Source organism: Fringilla coelebs (assembly GCF_963513975.1).
Source record: "Fringilla coelebs genome assembly, chromosome: 13".
Classification (NCBI taxonomy): domain Eukaryota; kingdom Metazoa; phylum Chordata; class Aves; order Passeriformes; family Fringillidae; genus Fringilla; species Fringilla coelebs.
The window spans coordinates 9734568-9757721 of NC_140039.1; the positions used below are offsets into that span (position 1 = coordinate 9734568).

The 23154-nt window shown below is 37.1% G+C and overlaps 1 protein-coding gene across 1 annotated transcript in view; it reads right to left on the minus strand.

Moving 5' to 3' along the window:
* The window catches only part of ERC2 (ELKS/RAB6-interacting/CAST family member 2), a 402854-nt gene that overhangs the window by 178550 nt on the left and 201150 nt on the right, over positions 1–23154 (minus strand). Inside the window, exon 13 of the mRNA XM_084214527.1 lies at positions 13253–13413. Coding sequence (XP_084070653.1) covers positions 13253–13413 — 161 coding nt within the window. The remainder of the gene's footprint in view (positions 1–13252; positions 13414–23154) is intronic.

Consider the following 23154-nt stretch of genomic DNA (forward strand, 5'->3'; position numbering starts at 1 on the left):
TAGCTGTGCTTATTAAACCATTCTTTAGAGTTACAAATCATTCTTTAAGTTAATAAAATTTTAGAATTTTTCAGCGCTTCTGAAAACATTATTCTCAGAGTCTTTGATACTGGTACCTATCTTTCTGCTTTGACTTTCCATAGCACCACTGAACCATTTGAGAGGCAATGAAATAATCAACATTTATTTTGATCAGTGAAAATCTACCCTCCACTCCACATTCATTTTATGATGGGTTCCTTAGATGCCCACATCAAGAGTTATGATAGACATTGTGCACACTTTCCCAAAAAAATGCCACAATGTTGCATGCTTTCCATCAGATTCCTGAGCAACTCAGAAATAGCTCCAAAATATGCCTAAATTTTTATCTTCAGACCTTCCTTCCCCAGAGGAATGACTACTGTGAAAACAACAACTTTAATTCTACTTACATTTAAAAAAACAGCCCTCCCCAAAAAAAATCAATAACAACAACCAAGCACAGCTCTCCAGGGTTGTACTTCTGTAGCAGGGGGAATCAGCTTGCATTACTTCACAGCAATATGTTCTGCCTGCTTAGCTCTTTAGTATATAAAGTCACTTCATCAACCCAATTATTTCTTTTTTTCCCTGTTTTTTCCCCCAAAGTAACTCTAAGCTACTTGAAAACACCTTCATTAGAGAAATGATTCGACAAGCACTGCTGCAAACCATGGAAATGTAAAAGCTGTTAAAAATGTATTAAATGCTGTCCATGCCACAAGGGTACTAGTGTAAAATGACCTTAAGTTTAAAGGCTCCCTATGAAGGCAGAACAGTATCTGCTCTGCTTCTCCTAATGAATAACAAATGGGCCTTCACAATTCATTTAGTTCAGTACAAGCTGCCATTACAACCCATTCTGTTTTTTTAACTTTGTGGTAATGTATCATCTTGCCTGACTCTATGTCATCTTCTTGAGGGTCACCAAAGGTATGTAACTCCACTCTCAATAATGAAAAAAAGGAGGAAGGAAAGAGAGATATGACAAATTTTGACAAAGCACCGACCAGTCCATTCTGATATACAGTATCACACAGTGAGGCGCATACTTCCTACACCAAAATGCTTCCTGAGCTGTAAAGAAAGTCAGAATTTCACTGACTTTTTGAAGTCTTCAAAAGGATTCTGTTTTTCAATTAATAACTAAAATAAAACAATACATGGAAAATAATTCTTTCTACTTACTTTCTCTTGATTTTTGTTATGCCCTAAAATATAATCTGAATCAGAGCATTTTAAAAGGAATTAACAGGCCACAAATATTTATCTTTATTTCACAGATATTTAGAAACACTCACTATGTTGCTATGGACAATTAGCCTTTTATCCAATTTTAGCTGGTAGTTGAACTCACCCACCCTAAGGTTTTAATTAGCCCCTTACTCTGCATGCTCAGGCCTCAATTCATGCAGCTGGAAATCTGCCTCAGTGATGTTATAACCTTGTTAATGTAACAAAAGAGGAGTTTACTTAAAACTGTACTGACTGTGGACTTAAGCCAAATTTACTTGAAAGAGGAAAGAGACTGTCAAAAATCCTACAATAAACACAGAAATGCAGTTCTTTCATAACCTTCACCTTAATTCATACAGACAAGCAATTTACATGTAAGTGGATTCATATGGCCTGTGAGGGGCCTCCCCTCTGGAGCTGGACTATTCTCCATACCCTACCCTCCTCTTGAACAAAAAAAGCTCCAACAGCTCACTTTACAAAAATGGCAGAGTATCTGCAATCTTCTTTAATCACAATAAAACATAATTAGGATAAACATTTATAAAGTTAGTCAGCATCAATAAAGGCACCATAATTTCACAAAGCCAATTTCACATAAGTTCAACTAGTCCTTCGTTAAATACATATTTAGATCAATAAAGGTTTTATTTGAAAAGTGGAAACTTGTACTAATGAGGTAATAGTTACATTAACCTTAAGTGGAACTTGGTTGTCAGATACTGATATCCCCTATTAATTTAGTTGCTAAATTACAGGAGGGATTTCCTAAAGTCATCTGTTAATTAGATTCATTTTTAGACTAGATACTACCAAAAACCTACATTAGACTAAACAAAACATTACAGTGTTGAAGTGTTGAAGGGAGATTATTCAGGGAAAAAATTATAAATTCTATTTCTTTATAGAATTGTGAAAATCCTGTAGGTAAATTTCCTTCCTGATTGGATGCTTGTAGTACTTTTATAATAGAACAGCGGGTACCTGGGTGGGATGCACAGACTCAAGAACAGGAACGCTGGTTTCATTTCAGCAGTCTGCTGACAGTTGTTGAGAAAATAATCCAGGTGGGCACAGAGGGTAATGGGCACCCAAAACAAAACAGGAAAGCAGTCAAGTTTGTTTCATGCCTGCTGCAAGTTCAAACATTCTTCATGAGGTATAAAGTCTTTTCCTTTAAACTCATGAATGTCAGAGCATTTTCCACTCTGCTAAGAGGGTATCAGGTTGCTGGATGTTAGATGATGATCTACCCTGCTTCTTGGGCTGCTGCTCTTTAGGTGTTAGGTAATAATCCCTGCTTTTTGCTACAGAATTCACACTAGTCTCAACACCAGCTCCTTTAAACCTTATAGACATCAATTGCTTAACTTTTATTTACTGAACACGCAGGAAACTTCTCAAGGTAGTCATACAAGAGATGGAGGAAGTTGTCCAGCCCATAAAAAAATATTCACAAGGTAACAAAATGACAGTATTCTGTATTTTAGGGCTTTTAGAGTGGGGGAAAATGCTTCTTTTAGTTTAAAAGCTCTCCATATCAACTGCACTTAACCAGTCTCTGAGACACAGTTTGCCATAACATGCAGACCGATGACCACAACCACAAAGTCCCCTCATCCAAAAAACCCCTCCTTTGGCTTTTTCTACTCAGTACCTATCTATGTCCCCTAGCCATATTAAAGGCAAGGAGGTTGGAAACCAAAAGAACAAAGTAGCACATTTAATGACTGTCTCTGTTAGAACAATCTACGTTTCACCCTCCCACCTAGAAGGTGAGAAACATGGAAGCTGGTTTTCAAACTATGCAAGAAGTTTTTTGGGAAGCAGAGAAGAATAATCCATCATAACTAGAATGATTTTAGCAATATGGTCATCATCATAGTCTCCTGTGTGGCCTAATTTTGGTCAGAGCTGAATGCAACAATGATAAACTACATGTTTGAGGTAGGAGTGGTTAGAAACTGGGAAGAGTTTAACCACAAAAAAAGTATTTTACATTTCTAATCTAAGCCAATAAATCATCATTTCCTCTTCAGTATCTGCACATTTACAAAACTGAAACTAGTTGGGTTTTGAAAAAATCATTATTAAATATGAGGGGGAAAAAATATATCAAACCTTTCACTTGCATCCCCCAATAAAACTTTTAGTACTAAAATGTAACACAATAAGCATAGTACTCCTACTAAAATTATGCAAGCTCCTCTACAAAAGTAACATTTCTATTTACCAACAACGATAAAATATTTCACTAAAGATATTCTGTGTAAGTTTGTACTGTCACCCAGCTTTTGTTTCACCCTGAAAAGTTTGTCTATTCAGTGGAAGCCACTTGACCCCAAGGAAGCAAGCCAAGGTGTCCTTTTAAGGTGATGTTTATGCTGAACTAAACAACTTGACTGCAGGACTTAGCACAAACTTATATAATGTACTTTCTTAAATAGGGGTTTTCTTTGCTGAGATACCTTGATACACTGCACAACAACGTGGACTTAGCTTTGTTCACAATCAGAGAAAATTGAAATGAGCTCATCATGATTTTCACTGTCATCACATAATTTATGATCTGTTAGTCTCTGCTAAACAGCAACACAGCATTGAAAGGAGAGGTATTGTTCCTTGAAAAGGTAGTGCTTTAGCACATTTTTGTGTGCTATGTCATATTTTACCAATTGCATTTGAAAAATTCTCTTTTTGCTGCAATGTTTCTGTATTCACATTGTTCAGATAGTGTTGACAGTCATAATGTCATGCATGCTTTTATTATTATCTTGTTTATTACAGTTATGATGGATGGGAACCCATAATACCTGGCACTGTATTAATAAAGGGGATGGATCAGTCTGGTCAGGGACACCATTAGTAATCTAGACACGTTTCAGTGGGAGGGCACAAACACCACCACCACAAGCGTGCCTCCTCCTCCAAAAGGCAAATTTTATTACTCATTTCAAGGTTTTGTTACACATTTGGTAGAAGTACAGTCCTCTAGGAGGATACATTCTTACAGGTGTCACTATATATGTTAAATAAAAGAGTAAATGTTACTTATGGCGTTGCAGGCAGAAGGGCTGCCTCTTGAGCTCTCACCTTACAAAGCATAAAAGAAGTAGAACTATCAGTGAATCCTCTTGGACAAGAGAGCACAAAACTTCAAGCACATCTTGCACCCTACTACACAAGAGGACACAACTAGAGGGAACTAAGGAATGGGAATTTAGATGGTTTTCCACAGCACAGAGAGAAGTTTTGCTTGGGGCCGTGGGGAGGACTAAGGAAGCACAGGAAGAAGGTAGCAGTGGATTTATTCCACAGCACCTGAGGAGTAATGGGAAGGCAGAGAAAGCTAATCAAACCTTTCCCTTCTGATGATAGGAAATCTGCTCCTGTTTGATTGCTTCTGACTCTGTTCTCTTCTGACCTTATAAGACCTTTTCCTTCTAACAGAAAACATGTATTTCTAAGCACATTTTCTATTTTGCATTTTTATATAATATTAAAGAATAATCCATCAGTTTACTTTAAATGATCCAAACCTTTAAAATTTCTTTGCTTCTCCATCTTCAAAGATCTGAGTTTACATTAAGTTCAGCGTTATCCCACTGGGGACACCTTCAGCTCATAATTCCTATCATTGAATTGCATGGCCTGCATCTCTAGTATGCAAGATTTGCCACTTGAAAAAGGGGAGAAAAAAAAAACCAAAACCCTGACCCATCATATTTTGCGGCTTAAAATGCAGAAATATCTGCTAAAATCATACTGAGCTGGCTGAGGTTAGGACTATGGGAGCCTGCACTTGATCAGTGCTGCCCTAGGTGTCACAGAGGCCAATGGGAATTACACTAAGAGGGTTTCAGTAGACAAGGGTGTAATTCAGTCAGCTTTAAGAAAATCCATGAAACAGAAGCCTAACTTTTTCTTTCTTTTTTTACTTTCAGCCTCCTACTCTTTCCTTTCTGACTTTTGAGCCATTTGCTCTTTTGAGTGTATTATCAGAGGTGGAGGCCTCTACTTTCCCATGCTGGCTGAACTTCCAAATAAATGCCATCCTATCTAATAGTTTTTACCATCATTATTGCTTTACCTAAGAAAAATATTTTTAAGGTCAGTTCAAAACATAGTATACACAGCTTTGTCAAGATCACTGATTGCAGGGTACCATCTTTTCTATTCCTTATAGTTTCTATCATTGTAAATAAAGAAATTATGCCATAGAAACCAGACAAAAAGTGTTTAATACTTAGTAGATAGCATTTTCACTTTTCTTCTTTATCTAGAAGATTGCTAAACTGCTCAGTAATTTAAATTCAGATAGAAATAACAAGCTGCCTTAGAAAATTTTAACCCCTAACATACATAAACATTAAAATACAGAAAAGCATTTTAATTTCAAGAGACTGATTTACAAGGAAAAATAAAATAATGGGAGAAGTAAGGGTAATGATTTTCAACTGCAATTGTTTCTTCACATTTTCATTCACATTACAGAAGGCTAGAATACTCTGCATCTCCACATCCTTCAAGCAGTTTGAAACACCTGAAACACTGTTAATCCTGCCTGTCTTCTAAGTGGTTAAATCACTAGAGAATGTCATGTAACTGTCATATCTCACTTATAACCTGCCTTTTAAACCAATCATTTTGTCACTTACATCATCTTGTAAATCCACTTATCCACTACAGGGCAACAGAAGACACAAAAGGCCATTCAAAGTGTGGCCATTGATTTTTCCATATTCTATTAGTGGACTCAATATAACCCATTCTTAAAAATTAAAATTAAAAGGGGTTAGAAATCATCTTATCACTATGTGTGTTTCAGTGAAAGTGAGCAATGTGGGAAGAAAGAAAATAAATTTTAGGAACACAGGTCAAGAACAACCAAAGAGTATAAAAAAAGAGCCAGCTCTTGTCTATGAATTTGTCTAACTCCTTTTGGGATCAGCTGTCTCTGTGGAAGCAAGCTCCAGAAGGTCACCAAGCAACCACTCCCCTTCAAATCAATCACTGATTCTCTTCAGCAAGTGCCTGATACTCCTCATGCTGGGAGATCTGGCTAAACTCTACACTGAGTTTATGCCTTCCTTTCTGAGTCTTCAAACTTCAAACATATCCTCCCCCTGCCTTACCCTCCCCAGACTCAGACGCCTTTTAAGTACCTCCCTCAGAAAGCAGCTGCAGAATCCCCTTGCTCTCTTTACCAGGTCCTGTAGAAAGCACTAAACAAAAGTACTGTAAAATACTTTATTTTGGAAAATTGGATAAGTATTGTAGAATTTCCAATATAAAATGTTTGCTGGAGCACTGACTGCTAATTTTCTATTGAAGCAAGGTACCAGAATGGGTAAAGAACAATGGCAACAAAACTGGAAAGCAAAGTGCACTCCTAGGATATGGATTTGGAATGACCACCAAATTCTCTGCCTGGCAGGTGCCTCAAATCATGTGGACCAAAGGAACCTGAAAGATCACTTGTACAACTAGAGACAAAATCTTTATGAAATGAAGAAAACAAGCCAGACTTGTTTAGTAGCTCAGAAAAGAAGGCTTCATTATTAAAACCATAATATGCATTGTCTGGAATATGTCTGAACTCCTGGTTTGCCTTCAGACAATGCCTCTGTGACATAAGCACTGCTACCTTTCCATAAAAGAGAGGAAGAAATTGTCTCCCTGGAAACACTTGGAAAAGGTTGCTACTGCCCTCTCCCACTGCCTAAACAGGACAAGAAACAATGGGAGAGGATTCAACTTCCTTTACTTGAATATTGATATAAAAGTAGGCAAAACACAGCCTCTCATACCACAGTTTGTAGAAATCCTAAACTGATCTTACTAATCTTCAACAGCAGGTGACAAGATATTTTGAAAGTAAATTATGACCTTAAAAACAGCAAAATTAAGAAAATAAATTTGTTTCCCATGCTGATGAAATTTCTAACATTTTGAATCTTACAGAATAAAATTAAAGTATACTATCCTTTAATCTGAACATAGGAACATAAGTAGGAACTTGGTGACACTCAGATGTCTTTAGGAGAAGCACTGACAAGTTAACAGCTCACTCATTCTGCTCTCACAGAGAGAAACATTTTACTGCTTAGAGCCCCTTCGTTGTTTACAAAAGAAAAACATCTTTTCATTTTAGTCAAGAAAGCTTCTGTTCCAGAGAACAAAGCCTTCATTTGGCCTTCTCTAATCTTTATGGTATTTGCAAGTTGGTGTCAAAAATGTTAGTCAAGGCATGCTGTGTTACAGGTCTGTAGGGCAAAAACAGTCACAAGAGACTTTCCACCAAGTTAGGAGACCACATTACCATTCTAACTACTTCCTATGGAAGTCACAGTTGTATCAACATCCTGCTGGTTTGTTTGTATTTAACTTGGGATATGACTCTCTACACTCTCACCATGAATCCTACAATTAAATTGAAGCAGTCCACAGGTTACTAAAAAACAGTCTAGTGTTCTGCATTTGAAATGGTACAATTTTTGAGACAATCAACTTGCTATCTGAACATGTTTGTAGTATACAATACCACAGCTGCAACAGCATCTTTCTAAAAAAAAAAGTACATTTCTTCCTGAAAATTATTTTTTCTTTACAGCTATTTACACATTCTGTTATCTAACCTATTGAGTAAAGACATGTTAAAGAATTCACGTTAGAGAAATTATCATAGATATCCTTCTCTATAAGCTGAAATACAGCTGGAACAGTAGAAAAAAATTATTCTTTCAAAATAATTCTTATGTTATTAATAATATAAGAAATCTGACCGTTGTTGTGTTTGCTTGAACCTCAAAAAGACTCATTTAATGTCATGTAGTCACTACTGCTCACTCAGCCTAGAACTATTCCCAAGGTATGTGCTGGCTGTTTTTAGAATATACCAGCATTTCAAAAGGAGCATAAACTAGGAAACTCTGCCCACACCTTTTAGTGAAACACCTCAGGTTCCAGGGGAGGGAAAAGAACTGATTATCTCCCTTCCTGCTTTTCTTTTGGAAAGATGGGTGCAGGGGAACGCTCTGCCCGGCTGTAACACAGAAAGCAGGCAGATCTGTAGGGAAGCCATCCTTTGAAGTGGTTTAAAGAAGTGAGTTCCACACATTTCAGAGAGCAGTTCCACCCCTAAATCACTTTGCCAATTTCTCCTACCTTGCTATATTCCTTTCCTCCTCCTTCATGTTGTATGGAAGAACCACAAAAAAAAGGAAAATAACTTCACGACTACATGCAAGTAGAGTCCCTGCAATTTCATCAGGGATTTCCCTGTCAATGAGTGTCATGCCTCTGGCCTGTGCTTGCCCTGAACAGGTGAATTGCATACATAATTACTCTGAGGCATTCCAGATGTACTGGATTTACTACTCACACAGATTTCAGAAGCCCTTTTCACTATTGCTGTACCCACAGCAATGAGGAAGAAACCACTCTCCTGTGGGTGTCAGATCCTCTTAGGGTTGAGCAATTAGGACATAAATAAAGGCAAACATGTTGAGTTCCCTCCCCAGGTGTCAGTTTCAGATGGTGATGGATGGAAATAGTAATCGGATAATGTAAGACAGCGACATGAGCTGATTTGTCCAGGTGCTGGAAACACATCTAGATAGATTCTCTGGACATCCAAGAGCTCTTGTCAGAGCTGAAACTCCTGCTGAGCTGCTACACAGATGTGAAATCCCCAACTTCTACTCCAGTAAAATTTATAGATGGAAAAAAGTGGTATGTCTGCAGAAAACCAGATGAATGGTAAACTTTCTTTTCTAGTTCTGCCACTAGTACTTCACAAAGCATTTTGACTTCTGTACAAATTCTGACTTTTTAGTTTTACATTTTACACAGTCTTTCCCTTAGGCTGTGACACCTGACTTCTAGAATCCATTCAAAGACCCTCTTCATCCCTGCAATATCCTGAAAAGTCCACTTGAAGCCATTTCTGTGCTTTTCCATGCCTGACGCTCTTGCTCTACAAGGCAGGAGGGCACCAGTCAGACCTAGTGACAGACAAGGGGACAAAGCACATTCTCCTCCCAGCAGGACAAGCTTCCTCCTCACCCCGTGGAGCTGCTCCTACCCAAACCATGGTCCTCCACCCAAGACTGGCATCTAGTGGCAAATCCAAGTGCCCTCTCTTTCTCTGGCAGAGCAGCTGAACCACTGACCCAGCAGGCAAAGGGCACTCTGTGTTCAGCACTTGGGCACAGAGTGGCAGCTGCTGGGACTGAATGCTTGGTAGAAAAAGCATTTTATCCCCTTCTTCCCACAAGTATTTCATCCCTGACTATACACAGGTGCTTTTAAATTAGTAAATCTATTAAAAACCAACAAGAAGCAATTTTACTGTTGTTTTCTATAGGCAATTCTATTTATTCCTTTTATTATTTTCAGTGAAAGAAATGGTGACCATACTTAAAGGTAGGGATGTTTAATTTTATACTGTCACTGTAAGAAAATTTATTGCAAAATCTAATTTAAAGTATATTTTTTGGACAGCACAGTAATGTTCTGTTTTTGTTACTGAATAAAATAACTAGTAGCTGGGTTTTTCTTAGGAGCTCTTTAATGCTTCATTACTAACCATCCGATTTATTTCACATAAGGGAAAATACATTTTCTTCTGGAAATCTGTAGTGAATTTCAGGGCAAAGTCAATTCCAACAGAACTGATTTAGCAATACCCACAGGTGATGGCATGAACTCCGTTTAAGGCAAGGAAATTGCCTTTCAAACTCTTGGCAAGAATTCTGAAAGCTTCAGAGTAGTGAGTATGCTGAGTTAACAGAGGAAACACTCAGTAATTAACAACTAAATCTCAAAAATTAAGACTTGTCAGATCTTCAGGTCAAAACATGAAGTTCTGTCTTTTGGGGGATAAATCACATGGCCAGTCATTAAGTGGAGTGTTTGCCACATGTAACTAAGTCACAGAAAGATCATCAAATTAATGCAAAACCACAATGAAATATACTCTGACCTTGTACTTAAACAATAAATAGAGTAAACATCCCAGAAAGTTAACTTAAAGATTTTCAACTAAGAAAACACTTAATTTTGATCACAAAGGGGGGAGCTTGTGTTGGAGTTTTGTGTTTTCTTTTTACCTTTAGAGGTTGCAGTTGAAGATAAAATGCATATAGTTTAAAACTTGAACTTGCAAAAAGAGTGACAATCATTTTTATATCTTCACCACCACATGCCATTAGAATTTCTTTTATGACTTTTGGGTCTCCAGGTCAAACTTTATATCTTCCAAAGGGAAAATAATTTCAATCATTTCTAAAAAGATGATCTGTCCCATGGAGCAAAATCCACTTTCCATGAGGGCAGGCATTTAGTTCACATACATATATATATATAGGGCAATTTTAATATTATATAAATACTCATTTATCTATCTATACAGCTACCTAATTTTGTTACAAGCAGGTTTATGAGTTTTGGAAGGAACCACCACATAGGAAAGGAGATCTGTATGAAAGCACTGTGGTCATGAAAGTATGCTCCACAAATATGGCATTTCTGAAACATCTGACAAACCTCCACCACATCAGAGTGCTGAAACTTCTCCTACCCTCAAGCTCTTCATGTTACAAAATGAATAAGCTTTTCTAGGCAAGCCTTGTGAAGTTCTCAGGAGGTTGTGCTCCTACTTGTGGACTCTCAGAAAATAAAAGCAATGTCTGGAAAAAGCAGTCTTCGGATATATTTCTAACTACCATATTTAAAGCTCAGGCCAACTGAAATATTTCTATGGATGATAAATACATTTCTTAAAAAAAACATTACCATGGCTTTGTCACACTATGCAATAGAGATTTTTTTGAAGTATCATTTACTAAAAAAATTTAAAGTGCACTGATTTTTGCTTTAAGCTCAGAAATAGAAAGAGTACAAAGCAACAAGACAATTAGACAAAATGATGGATTTGAACACATGCTGCATTTTACTGTTAACATGTATGCATAACTTCCATTAATGTCAGTATGAGTTATGTGTGCACTGCTAAAATAATATGACCATAGCAAAAATATTTCCCCCAGAACTAATATAGAAATATTTTAATTAGACATTTAAAAAAAAATTTGGAAATTACCATGCAACTGCAACTCCTTCTCCAAACTTATACTTTCAAATTCTTTAAAATAAACCTTATTTTTTCTTACAAATTTGCATCAAGTTAAGAAAGAATTGATTTTATCAAACTACTGTTTGTTTAATGGGTACTTATCTTCTTTCCAGTTCAAAAAGACCAGCCAGATATGAACAAGACCAGGCTGCTTTCCATTTTTATTCTAAACTTCCATAAATAACCAAATTTATATAGGAACAAGAAATGACAATTGAAAAAGTTTTCTAAAACTGACAACTGATTGTGACCAGTAAATTAAGATGGATCTTGACAATGACAGCCAGATGGGCCTAGAATGCAGAGTTATGGTTGGAACTTGAACATAATATAAGCATAGGAAATCATCATGAATGTTCTTAAACACACACTTCATGCCTATTTAACTGGAAACTTGTAGCCAAAAACTGTAATCACTGGATGTTGAATTTTTTAAACAATAAATAAAAATTATGGTCAATGCTTCCAATTAATAAGTTACCTTGAAAAAAACTGGGCTCTTTGCTACTGAGTCTTTCGCTTCTAATACCACCCACACAGAATAGAATAAAATGTCAAAATAAGTTCTACCTCACCAGTTTTTGCCAACCTTGTTTTCCAGATTGTTCTGTGAGGTTTTGTGTGCCAAATTTAAAAATTCACATTAACAGAATTAGAGATTTCTCCTCTATTTTGTTCAGCAATTGTTAATTATGATTTAAAAAAAAAATCTCATGAATAGGACAAAAAAAAAGACTCTTGAAGAAATAGAGCAAAGCACTATAGAGAAAATAGATAACTGGCACTTAGCATCTAAGTTATGATGGGATAATTAATATGTACATATAACTTAATATTTTTTAAAACTTTTAAAATGTATCTATTATAAAATATAATGTCCCAGATTATTCTAATTCATATGTGATTCCATTTTTCTGTATGGATGTAGACCTCATTAAAGTCAAAACCAGAAATTCTTTAGGTATCCCTGGAAACATTTGTGCTTCCATTACAGTATTCTGCACCTGTATTACCTGGCAGGCATTCTTAAAATCCACTTTTATAAAACCCTGCTAAGTATGTGACTCCATTTCCATTTTGCCTTATTTACAATAACATTACAAAAACCATTTTTTCTGATTATTTCCCTTCCTTTAAAATCAAGGATAACTGTAAACATTGACCTGAAGTTATATATGGCTTCCTCCCGTAAAATAACTGTTTCAAAATTACAATTGTGATTTTTCTTTGTTGAATGTTAACTACATAATTATCAGCCTAGCCAAATCATAGCAGGTTCACCCATTTTGCCAATTTTAAAGATCATTTCAGAGCTTTAATGTCCCATAATTATAGATACTTATTTTTCTTTGCACGGAGGAAGTTAGCTTTAAATTAAATGTCCCTCTTCCTTTTTCATTCTGAACACATACACAGTGGTAAAGTGTATGCAAAAATTCTTTGTTAGTTTGGGGGTGTTTTTAACCAATTCAAAGCAATCAGCTTTGCACCATCAGTAGAAAGTTAATAACTCCCTTCCCTTGCATGTGACACTGGCAGAGATTCCAGCATTGCATTCCCTCTGAGAGATGGGGTTTTACATTTTCAGTTTCTCATAGAAGTTATATAGTATTGATACTTTTACTGACAACTTAAAAAAATTCTGAGCCCTTCTAAAATGAAGACTTTTGCACTTCTATGCTTTTAAAGGAATTTAAGTGTCTTAAAACTATTAAAAGTCCTTAGATTGAGAATTAAATATATGCAGAGAAAAAACAAAAAAAAAACCACCAAAAGAAATCCATCAAAAATTTCTCCTATGGCAAAAGCAGTTATTTTCTTTTTTTTCCTAGAAATTAGAGAAATCAAGGTACTTACTTCATTTCTAGAATTTCTTCAAGCTGTTTCCTTCGCTCTATTCTCAGGTTAGCCAGATGTGCTTCTTTTTCAGCCAAAGACTGTTGTGTTGAGGCAAGACGGGCTTTGGTTGAATCTAATTCTTGTCTAGTCTTCTCCAGCGCATTCATCAGCTCTTCTACCTGAGAGAGAGGATATTTTCAACTCCATATTCTTTACAACACGAAAATATTAAATTCATATAAATAAGGGGGGGAAAAACACACTAAAGGAATTATTTTCTGTAAATGCTGCTCAAATTGTTTTCTATCATAACTGTTTTAAAAACTGACAGTAGTGTTTCAAAACCAAAAACAAAACCCTCAAAGTTTCCATTAATCTATTAGCAATAAACAATTTATATTTATACAAAATAGTGCTAACACCAGAAACCTATTTAACCTGGACCACTGCCACATACAGATACAATTTATAAATATGTCCTGCGCCATTTTTATTATTTAAATTCAGGGTGGTGGTAACTCTTCATCGAAGTTATTTCAGAAATTTTAAATGCAGCTATAGACACACGTTTTGATATAAAATTGTTAATGAAAACCTAACATTTTTCATGAAGAATGCACACCTTTGCAAAAAAGGTTGCCCAGGGAAGCTGTAAACTCTCCAGTCCTTGCATATTTTACGACTTTGAGTGAAGCCTGGAGAATCGGATCCAACTTTGAAGCTATTTCTGCTTTGACTACAGGTTTATAGTGCATTGCCTCTCGTGGTCCTTTCTAATCAAATTATTCTATCATCCTGAACTTTAAAGGTCTGTGACTGCTCTAATAACAATCAAGTTATTTTCCTCCTGATAACTGTGAGAAGCTCTGAAGCATGAAGTGTAGGAAAGTTGTGGTGATCCCATTTTGTCCTCAGAGCGGAGAAATGTCATGGAGAAACTTAAAGAATGGAGACAATATCATGACAGCTGTCTGGCAGCAGAAGCTTTATTTGTGGGGTGAAGCATTTTCCACGAATGGCCTCCAGTAACAAGTATGACAGTGGGATTTCCCCCTCTTTAAATGATACAGTTTACATAAAGTGAAATAGGGGTTTTTTAAGTGACACATAATGATTTGAATAATTAATGCCCTGTTTCCTGTATGTTCTTTCTCACCTCCTTTGTCCAAATATTATTATTTTATAAACTAGAAAGCATTTAAGGAAGAACCTCTAGATGAAATAAAATCAAATGGGAAGGACGATATATTCTATTCATCCACGTTACGCAAAGCATTGAAAGGAGTTCCATTTTGCTGTGAATTGAGAAGTCTGACCAAATTCCACAGTGCTCCTATCATCAGCGTGGCTACTTCTCCCAAGCTCATGCTTAACTGTTGTTCTCTAAAGCTTCCTTGCAGGCAATCAGTGCTTATAAGCCATTTTTGTTTCAATTCCAATAAAGAAGAGCTTCTATATAAAAAGTTCAATAAATAATATAAATAAAGAATAGAGTTGTCATTAATTATAAGGAGGACTCGCAGCCCATTTGCCAATGACACACTGATTACTTACTCCTTCCACACCATCTACACAAACACCCTAATTAGATCAATGAAATACTAGAACCTGTCTGATACCCTGCAGAGCATAAGCTGTATTTCATGAATGCAGATCAGAATTACCTACAGTATTGAAACTACTGATCTTCAACCTTCCACTCAGAAAGTAAAAGCAGTGTAATGGTGATTTCAATGAAATAGCAAGGAGTGCAACTCAGGAGTATCTGCAGATGCAAGATTCCACTGAAGAAAGCGAGAAGAAAGATGATGACTTGAGATGCCTTTGTAAAATGACTGTCTAGCGAATGTTCTTAGAAGCAGCAAAGAGAACATATACTTGAGGGAAAAAAAGAAATAAAAAAGTTGGATTTGCACTTAAATTTCACCCAAAATCCCAAAAACAAGAATTAACAGGCCAGAAGGAAAGAGATCATATTTCTTTAAAAACAGATTCAATTTCTAATATAACACCAGGTATTTTATATTCTGCTTTAGTGCAAGAACATAAACCCATGCTGTCTCCAACAAGACTCAACTAGGATATTTCTAACTGTTTTCTGGTTTATTTCTTAGGCTTTTTCTAGTACCTTTTAAAAACTGCATCTAGTTTCTGCTGAACATCCACTCTATCACTTATTTCCAAACAGCGCAGCTTAATGGAAACTGTAGCAAGAATCAGAACAGGAAAGTCATGAATTCATACAGACTCCAGCTTTGAGACAGTACCTTTAAACACCAAGACAACTCTCCACTTGCAGATTTGTTGGGCAAATGAGAATGCACAAAAAGTAGAATTCTTGAACTTCCATATTTTTAGTATCATCGTGCTCCCTTTCCATGTTCTCAATTTGGTACCCAAATTGGAATTTGATGATTGACTGAATCCTCACCCAAGTTCATATCACATATATCACATAATTTACATTTCAAAATGTTTAAGAGAATTAAAGACTTGTGGAATACAAAGCTGTGGATTTGTTAATGTCTATTAGTAACATACCCTTACATTGCCAGACAAAAGAGATCAAAGTTTAAAATAGAAGGGAAAAAAACTTTCAAAACTTAAATCTGAAAACTTTTTCAAACCACAAATCATTAACACGTGTTGACTTGAAAGTTTTACTTGCATTTACACTTTCAACACAGTATTTGCCAGCGAGTTCTTCCTTCATTTTTTGAACATGACCCAAGTTCATGGCGGCACGTTTTCCTAGTTAACTGTCCTACCAACACTTACAGCCAAACTCAACTGGCAGGCATGTACCCAAGAAACTGATTTTTTTGTTTTTAGATCAACTCCTATCAAATGTAAACGTGTGAATGTTGAAGTTGCACAAACAATCCTCTCATCGTGTTAATAATAAAGCTACAGCAGATGTTTTACAATGGAAAATTAAGTTTAACCACTGAAGGCAGCATTATAGATGAAATTTCAGGCAATCCCTGCCCCAGCCCAGCAGCACCACCTGGCAGAGGCAGAGGCACTGGGGGCAGTTCCCACTTGGAAGCTGCTCCTTTTTCTCAGTGGAAATGCTCCTAATCACAAACCCTGCATGTTTTGAATTCCCAGGAATACAAGTTTTGAAAGAGTTTACGGCAAGAACCTCAGTGAATGCACTTAGCTCAGGAGTATTCTATGCCCTGAATATGTTATTAGCTGGGTTTTCTTCCCTTTTGCAAGACAATGGCCTCATTTTATCCTTTGCATTTTGTAATAAAAGCCTTTTTTTTTTTTCATACTTTGAGAAAGAGCTTAACTGACCTCGGCACTTTGAGGATTTTATTAAAATCTGCACTAGAATTAAGTTTGCATTTCAGAATGGCAGAAACCCAACAAACTAAACTACAGTAATTGTTTCTTAGTTTTGAGTCTATTTTCAGGGAACACTTTCTACTTGTTCTGCAGCTTCACATTTTTAAGTGCTATCAGCAGTGTTTCACACCAAGATAAGAAAAGAAAAAAATGAATGTGGCTGAAGAATACATCTGCGCTACCAGATTCTGCAAATTAAAGGAGGTTAGAGTTCAAATGAATGACAGTTTATTAAAAATGCCCTGGAGCATTCTTAATTCCAGATTGGATTCGGCTCAGTACAGCTCAGGCTAACATAATACTGCTCCAGTTTGTGGGAATGAAGGGGGGGAGGGACAACTGCATGTTTTCTCAGTTCAAGTATAATATATTTCTGCAGGATGACAAAGAGCTGGCAACACTCCAGCAGTCAAGGTTAGTATGGTTAGCACTACTACCTTTAAAGGGTTGGCACTTCATTTTGGCAACAATATTGGTGATAAATACTTGAGTTTTGGATTTCCCCGACTTTTTCAAGTATCCTTTTTCAAGTATCAGTAGCTACACAAGAATTTCATATCTATTTTATTTTAAAACCTAATCTTGTTTTAGCACACAGAGAATTTATGAATTTTACATAGCAAAAGGAAATAAAGAAATCCATCTACTTAGAGACTCTTTTACTTTAATATTAAAACATTAACCATTACACTTTTAAAAAAAGTTTAACAAACAATTACATTCATTCAATAAAGTTGGATGCATTTTGATAATAAGTCATTCAGTGTAAGAATCCATCCACTTGTTTTGAAAGGTTTTTTTTTTCCATTTCCTAAGGAAATGCCTTTTTTTTCTCTACACCAAGTTACACACTACATAAATTTCAGTTATCTCCAGCTCTGTGAAGATTAATTTAACAAAAACAATATTTGGGGGTTTTCCCCTTAGATTAAGCATGAGATTGTGAAAAAGGAAAGACTATAATCCTCAAACTTTCTCTTTGTGGCTTTCCTACAAATTTATTCTGTCAGTGGCCTAAGAGGGCATAGAAAACACATTCACAGAGATGAGGGAAAACAGATAAAAGCTGGAATTTGTACACACCAAATATCCACCTACCAGCTCTTTTGACTCTCAGGCTGGAGACCTCAGCCGTTGCCACGAACACATGGTCCGTGCCTGGCACAGCGAAGGTGAGTGCCAGGCATGCCAGGATGCTGTGCCAGCAGCTGCTGCCCATGCAGGGAACCACTTTATCTCATGGCTAATTCAATTATACACCCACAGGAGAGCCAGCACCAGTCAAGTGGACCTACTGCTTTTAAAACTGCCAGTGCTGTCCTGTAGGATGGTTTGTAAATACCTTGTTCCTTCCTGGTATTAATACAACTTTTCCCAGTGGGCAACTGCCTCAACAGTTTCATTACAAAGGTGTTTCTCACAAAAGCAAACAGACATAGCAAAGTGTCATCCTGAGCTTTGCAAGACATGGAAATAAACTCTCTGTCACCCCCCCCTACTCTCTTCCCATCCCATTTGTCATTCATAGACAAATTCCTCACCTCTGACTTCCATCACAGTTCTTAAAGCCAGGAAACAGGTCTAACAAAACCAGGACAGTTCTGAAGGCTGATGCTCCTGAGCGTTGCCAAACAAAGAAATTAGACACATGCTGTGTCTCACAACTTTGGAAATTGTCAGAGAAGAGAAAAGTAACCATACTCTAGAATGCATAAAAGCTTTAAAATAAACATAATAAGTGAAGGATTTGACAGAATATTAAGCAGTATTTATAAATTCCAGGTTGGTTTTCCAACTCATAAAAGACTAGTCACATAGGGCCAAGTGACATCAGCCAGCAATGCAGTGGAAGTCCAACACCAAGCACCAGAAGCAGTGCAGCAGCAGTCCCCAGGGCAGGGCCATGTCCTTAGGAACACAACAGCACAATTATCAAATGGGATGCCATGATGCAGAATTTGACATCCAAAACCTCACTGAGATTACTTCATTACCAAACGTAGGATTTAAAGTATTTTAATCCTCCTGCTAAAAGCTATGTTAAGAACACAAAGTTTTTGTTTCATTCAGATAAAGAGACACAGCATAGAGAGGGTACATATTTCCCTTCCAGACCTGCAGGGAGCACAGGCAGGGAGAGAAGGTTCTTTACTTTCCTTCCTATTACCACACTGGCTGTCACATGCTGGTCACCAGCCATGTTAATTCAGATAAGCACAGTGTTATGACAGAGACATATGTCCATCTCTACATAGAATTATTTTGAAATGTAGTGGATTCCCACAGCTCAAAATAAATAGATATCCTAAGTGAAAGGATTACTAATGCTATGGTCTTCATTAAGTTAAGATTTTGAAAGAAAGTTTTGGGAATTGTATTCAAGTGGTTTATTTTTCTGGTACTGGCAGTTAGAACATTGATCATCTTATTCTAAGCCTCAGTAATTCAATAAAATACAGAACCACAGTTCACAGAACAGTATCATTCTTTGATTCATTATCTGTGATTTGATTTTCCAATTAATAGAGTGATTTCACCTATAACTGAAAAACACAATTAAATAATTTTGGAAAATACTGATCATAAACACTTAAATAGAGTGAATTTTTGAATCAGTTCAAAAAGCCAAACCAACGACTAAAAACAACACCTTTTTTTTATTAAATCAAACAAAATTATGACCTAAATAATGGTAACCTCTGTGCTCTAGTGTCATGCTCTTAGAAAGATGAAAACAAAAACTATTCTCAAGTACAAACAAAAATGATGCTTCCCCTGCAGTCCCAGAAATACTGTCATCTATTGAAACACTTCATTTTGTGAAACACAAGTGTCCCCCAGTTACAGTATTCTCACTTGCTTCAGGTAAAATACACTGTACAACAACCCAGTGACAAAATGTGAACGTGATCTTCAGGAAACCTGAACAGGATGGGCAAGAGAACAGAGTACTACCCTCAGATGCAACTGGAATATTTGTCCCAAACAGAACCTCCTTCATCAGCAGCAAAACACTTATATATATATATGATGAAGTAAATAACATCACATTCTGATATTTCAAGGCTAGCTGCAAGAATGAGTCAAAAAAAAGTTCTTTTTCCAAGGCAAATTTCATGCTGACAAGGCCTAATTCCAATTCACACTTGGCCCAAATCAACTTATTCACCCAAACATGCACTGTGATGGAAACAAGACCAAGCACCTGAGAAACTGTGCAAGCCCATTTTTAAAGAGAAGAAAAAAAAAAAAATCCATCCTTTCATTTTTGCTTTTACTTTGAAAATTAGTTATTTCACTGACCTGTCTTGTTAATTTTCTCCCCCTTTCCACTGAGCTTCCTCTCAGCAAGTCTATGATCTTTCTAATCAGCTGGCAGCCTTCGTTCTGCTCTTACACTTGTTTGATACTGACCAAACAAATTACATGGTACAAAGGTACCATGGTACAAAGGTACCATGAAACGTGTTTTAGAGCTGTGCAAGTGAAAGCAAATTTGATATAATGCATTGCTAAATTACAGAGCTCAATCTAATGTTTTCAGAAGAATAAAAGTAAAGTCAATTGAGTTGACTATTGAACATATGTTGATTTCAGTAGGACATTCAATTGTCCCACAGGATATTGTATCTGGAAGAGAACCCTTCTGGGCCGAAAACAATTAGGCTGTGTGATTTTGGTGTTGAGTCCTTTCAGATAAACCATGCAAGCAGAGCAGAGCAACTCTTTAGCTGGTGTTAGAGCCCAGCGCTGTCAGAGCGGCCTCCCTGGTTAATGTCAATAGCACTGCGTATAAAAGTGACTAAAGTGTGTACAAATGTTGATCTTTGGAGAAGGCATGCCTAGAATCATGCACACATCTACTATTTCATCCACCAGGTCAACTTCTGGGAGAGAGGGCAAATTGGGAGTTGTCTTGCCAAAAAGTTGATTCGTAGCACGCTTGTTAGGTTACAGTGCACAAAAGCTATTTTCTCACTGCTTTTAATCCATAATCCCAGTATATTATTAAAGTTAGAAATGCTTCCTTAGAATGTATCCAAACACAGCAGGGATTCACATGGTGTCTGTAAATTCTTACTGCAAAGAGATAGTTTATGTAAGAGATTTTCCACACCCTGAATTATGCTTACATATTATGAATTAGCAAGTAAAACTGATTAAAGTGAAAATATAATTGTATGAAAATACTTGAATAATTTTATGTGAGGAATCTTAGAAAAAACAATTTCCTAACAAGGTTTGACACAATGAATATTAATAAATAATATTAATAGGCAGCAATATAAAGATTCATGTAACTGTTTGGAAGATATAGCTTCTGCAGCAATAAGAATTTCATGCCCTCTTTAAAAGTTCCTGTGACTACTGAATGCCCCAGGAAGACACATCTGTGGTCTTCTGTTAATACAGATATTATTGCCCTGTTTACTTAATCCTAGGGCATTTTTGCTCTAAAATTATTTATGCAATATTTCATTGTCTTGGCATACATAAAGAAGTCAGTGGTATGGACATGCTACTTCTGTAAAAACAAAAATTATCTCCTATTGTTTATAGTGCAATATCAACTATATCAATAACTTTGAGACAAGTCACGTCTGTCATGAAAGAACCAAGTTTTACCTTTGGCATACCCAGTTACATTTAACTCTTAATAAGAAAAAAATTTAATACTTGGTTTATCAATTGATAGTTACAACCTGACTCAAATTTATTCAAAGCCATGAGGAAAGTACAGGAGAACACATGGATCAGAACTACAAACAGTTGACTAATTAAATTGTTTCAGATAGAGAAAGAACAATAGCAACACAAGTTTACTCAGAGTAATATAATAATTAAAAATAAAGCAATGAAAAACAGCTTTGGAGAGTGACTTCAGGAAGAGACCAGTCAATAGGAACAGAATTGAAGTGCTTATGAGGCTGTCCAGGGTAGGGCAGCCCATGGGACAGTCAGGGAGGCCTGAGGGGACAACAAAATGTCTGACAACTGGACTCCATTATTAACACATGATAAGCCAGGAATGATCACAATGGAGCAAAAATATCAACCCAGAATTTGTCAACAGGAATTCCTCCATGAAGGCAGTTCACAATCAGCATGTCAAATTTAAGTGCACTAAAGAGAAATCTTGCTCAAACTGTAGCTCCCTGTCCATGAAACTACCTCCACAGCTACTGCACAGGAATAATCTCACAGGGTACATCAGTGCCTCCCTCAACCAACACAGGAGAGAAAAATTCCCTGTGGGCAGGAGAAGCAGGGCTCGAGGGGCAGGATGCTGAGCTGAATTCAACAACAGCCACAGGAAACAGAACTTGTGTGAGAAGGGAGCCAGATGGGAGGTGGTGGCACAGGCTTAGCTACCTCTGGAAGCAGCACTGCCAGCACTTGGCAAAAGCCAAGGGCAGGAACAGAGCCCTTGGATGCTTCCGCAGTGCTGCAGGCACACCAGCTCAGGAGGAAACTGTGCAGCAACTGCTCAGGTCCTGACACACAACTGCATAGCCACACAAGTGCTGCAAAGGTGCAGACAGACAGACTGTGCACAATTCTACACACATGCATCATGCAGAATAGAAACTCTGTAATAATGGTTTGTTCTGATCACAGCAGAGGGAGAAGAAAATCAGATGGGGGAGAGAACACTGACAAGTGTGGGAAGATAGTCCACGAAATACCATCCTTCCAAAACTGAGCCTATTTTCTCAATAACCATTGGAAGGAAAAGGAAGCAAAAGACTTCAGAACAATGGTTTTATACCAGGTTAGCTCCCAGAAAGTTCATCTCCATCTCTTTAGGAAAACTGAGCAGTAGTTCGCATTTTTGGGGAAAACAAAGATGCTGAAGTATAGAACTTGCACTTTTCCAAGCCACAGTCTGACTATTACTAAATCAAAACAAATTTCAGTGAGTATACCCCAGTGAAGAAAAAGAACTGCCACTTAAAACTTGGCCTCACCTACAAAGAACACAAATATTTCAATTCTGTCACATCAGTTTGCAAGTATTTGGAAAAAGCATAAAAATGCAATACTGCAACTCAGTGTTGTAAAAACTAAACTGTTTTTGTCTCCTAGCTAATGATATACTAGCCAAACACACTTCCCCTGAGTGATAGATTTTTTTTTTGATAGACTGAAAAAGGGGAGCAGAAGGTTATTATACCACTCTTCACCTCATTACTGGATTCTTCCAGAGGATCTACCAGGTACAAGAAAATACTAGAAACAGGCAGCAGAAAATGGTACTTCATTCTCTGAAATCAATGAACTTCAGGCTTCAGGCATTGCCCCATACAGAGGAACATCCCATCACTTCAGAAGGCTGCAAGCATCTGCCCTTCTCGTTCTTCAGCCCAGCCTTTTATCCCCTCCTGTTGATGCCCTGCCCCTGTGTGCCCTCTGCTCCCCTTGGTGGTTGCTCAGTGCCCCTGGGCACTCCCTGGCTCATTGCTGTCAGTGCTGCTCACCTGCTGCTCACAGCTGTGCCCACTGGGGATGAGGCTGGGCCAGCCCCACTCCCAGTTACCCCAAACTGTGTGCCTACAGATCTTCCC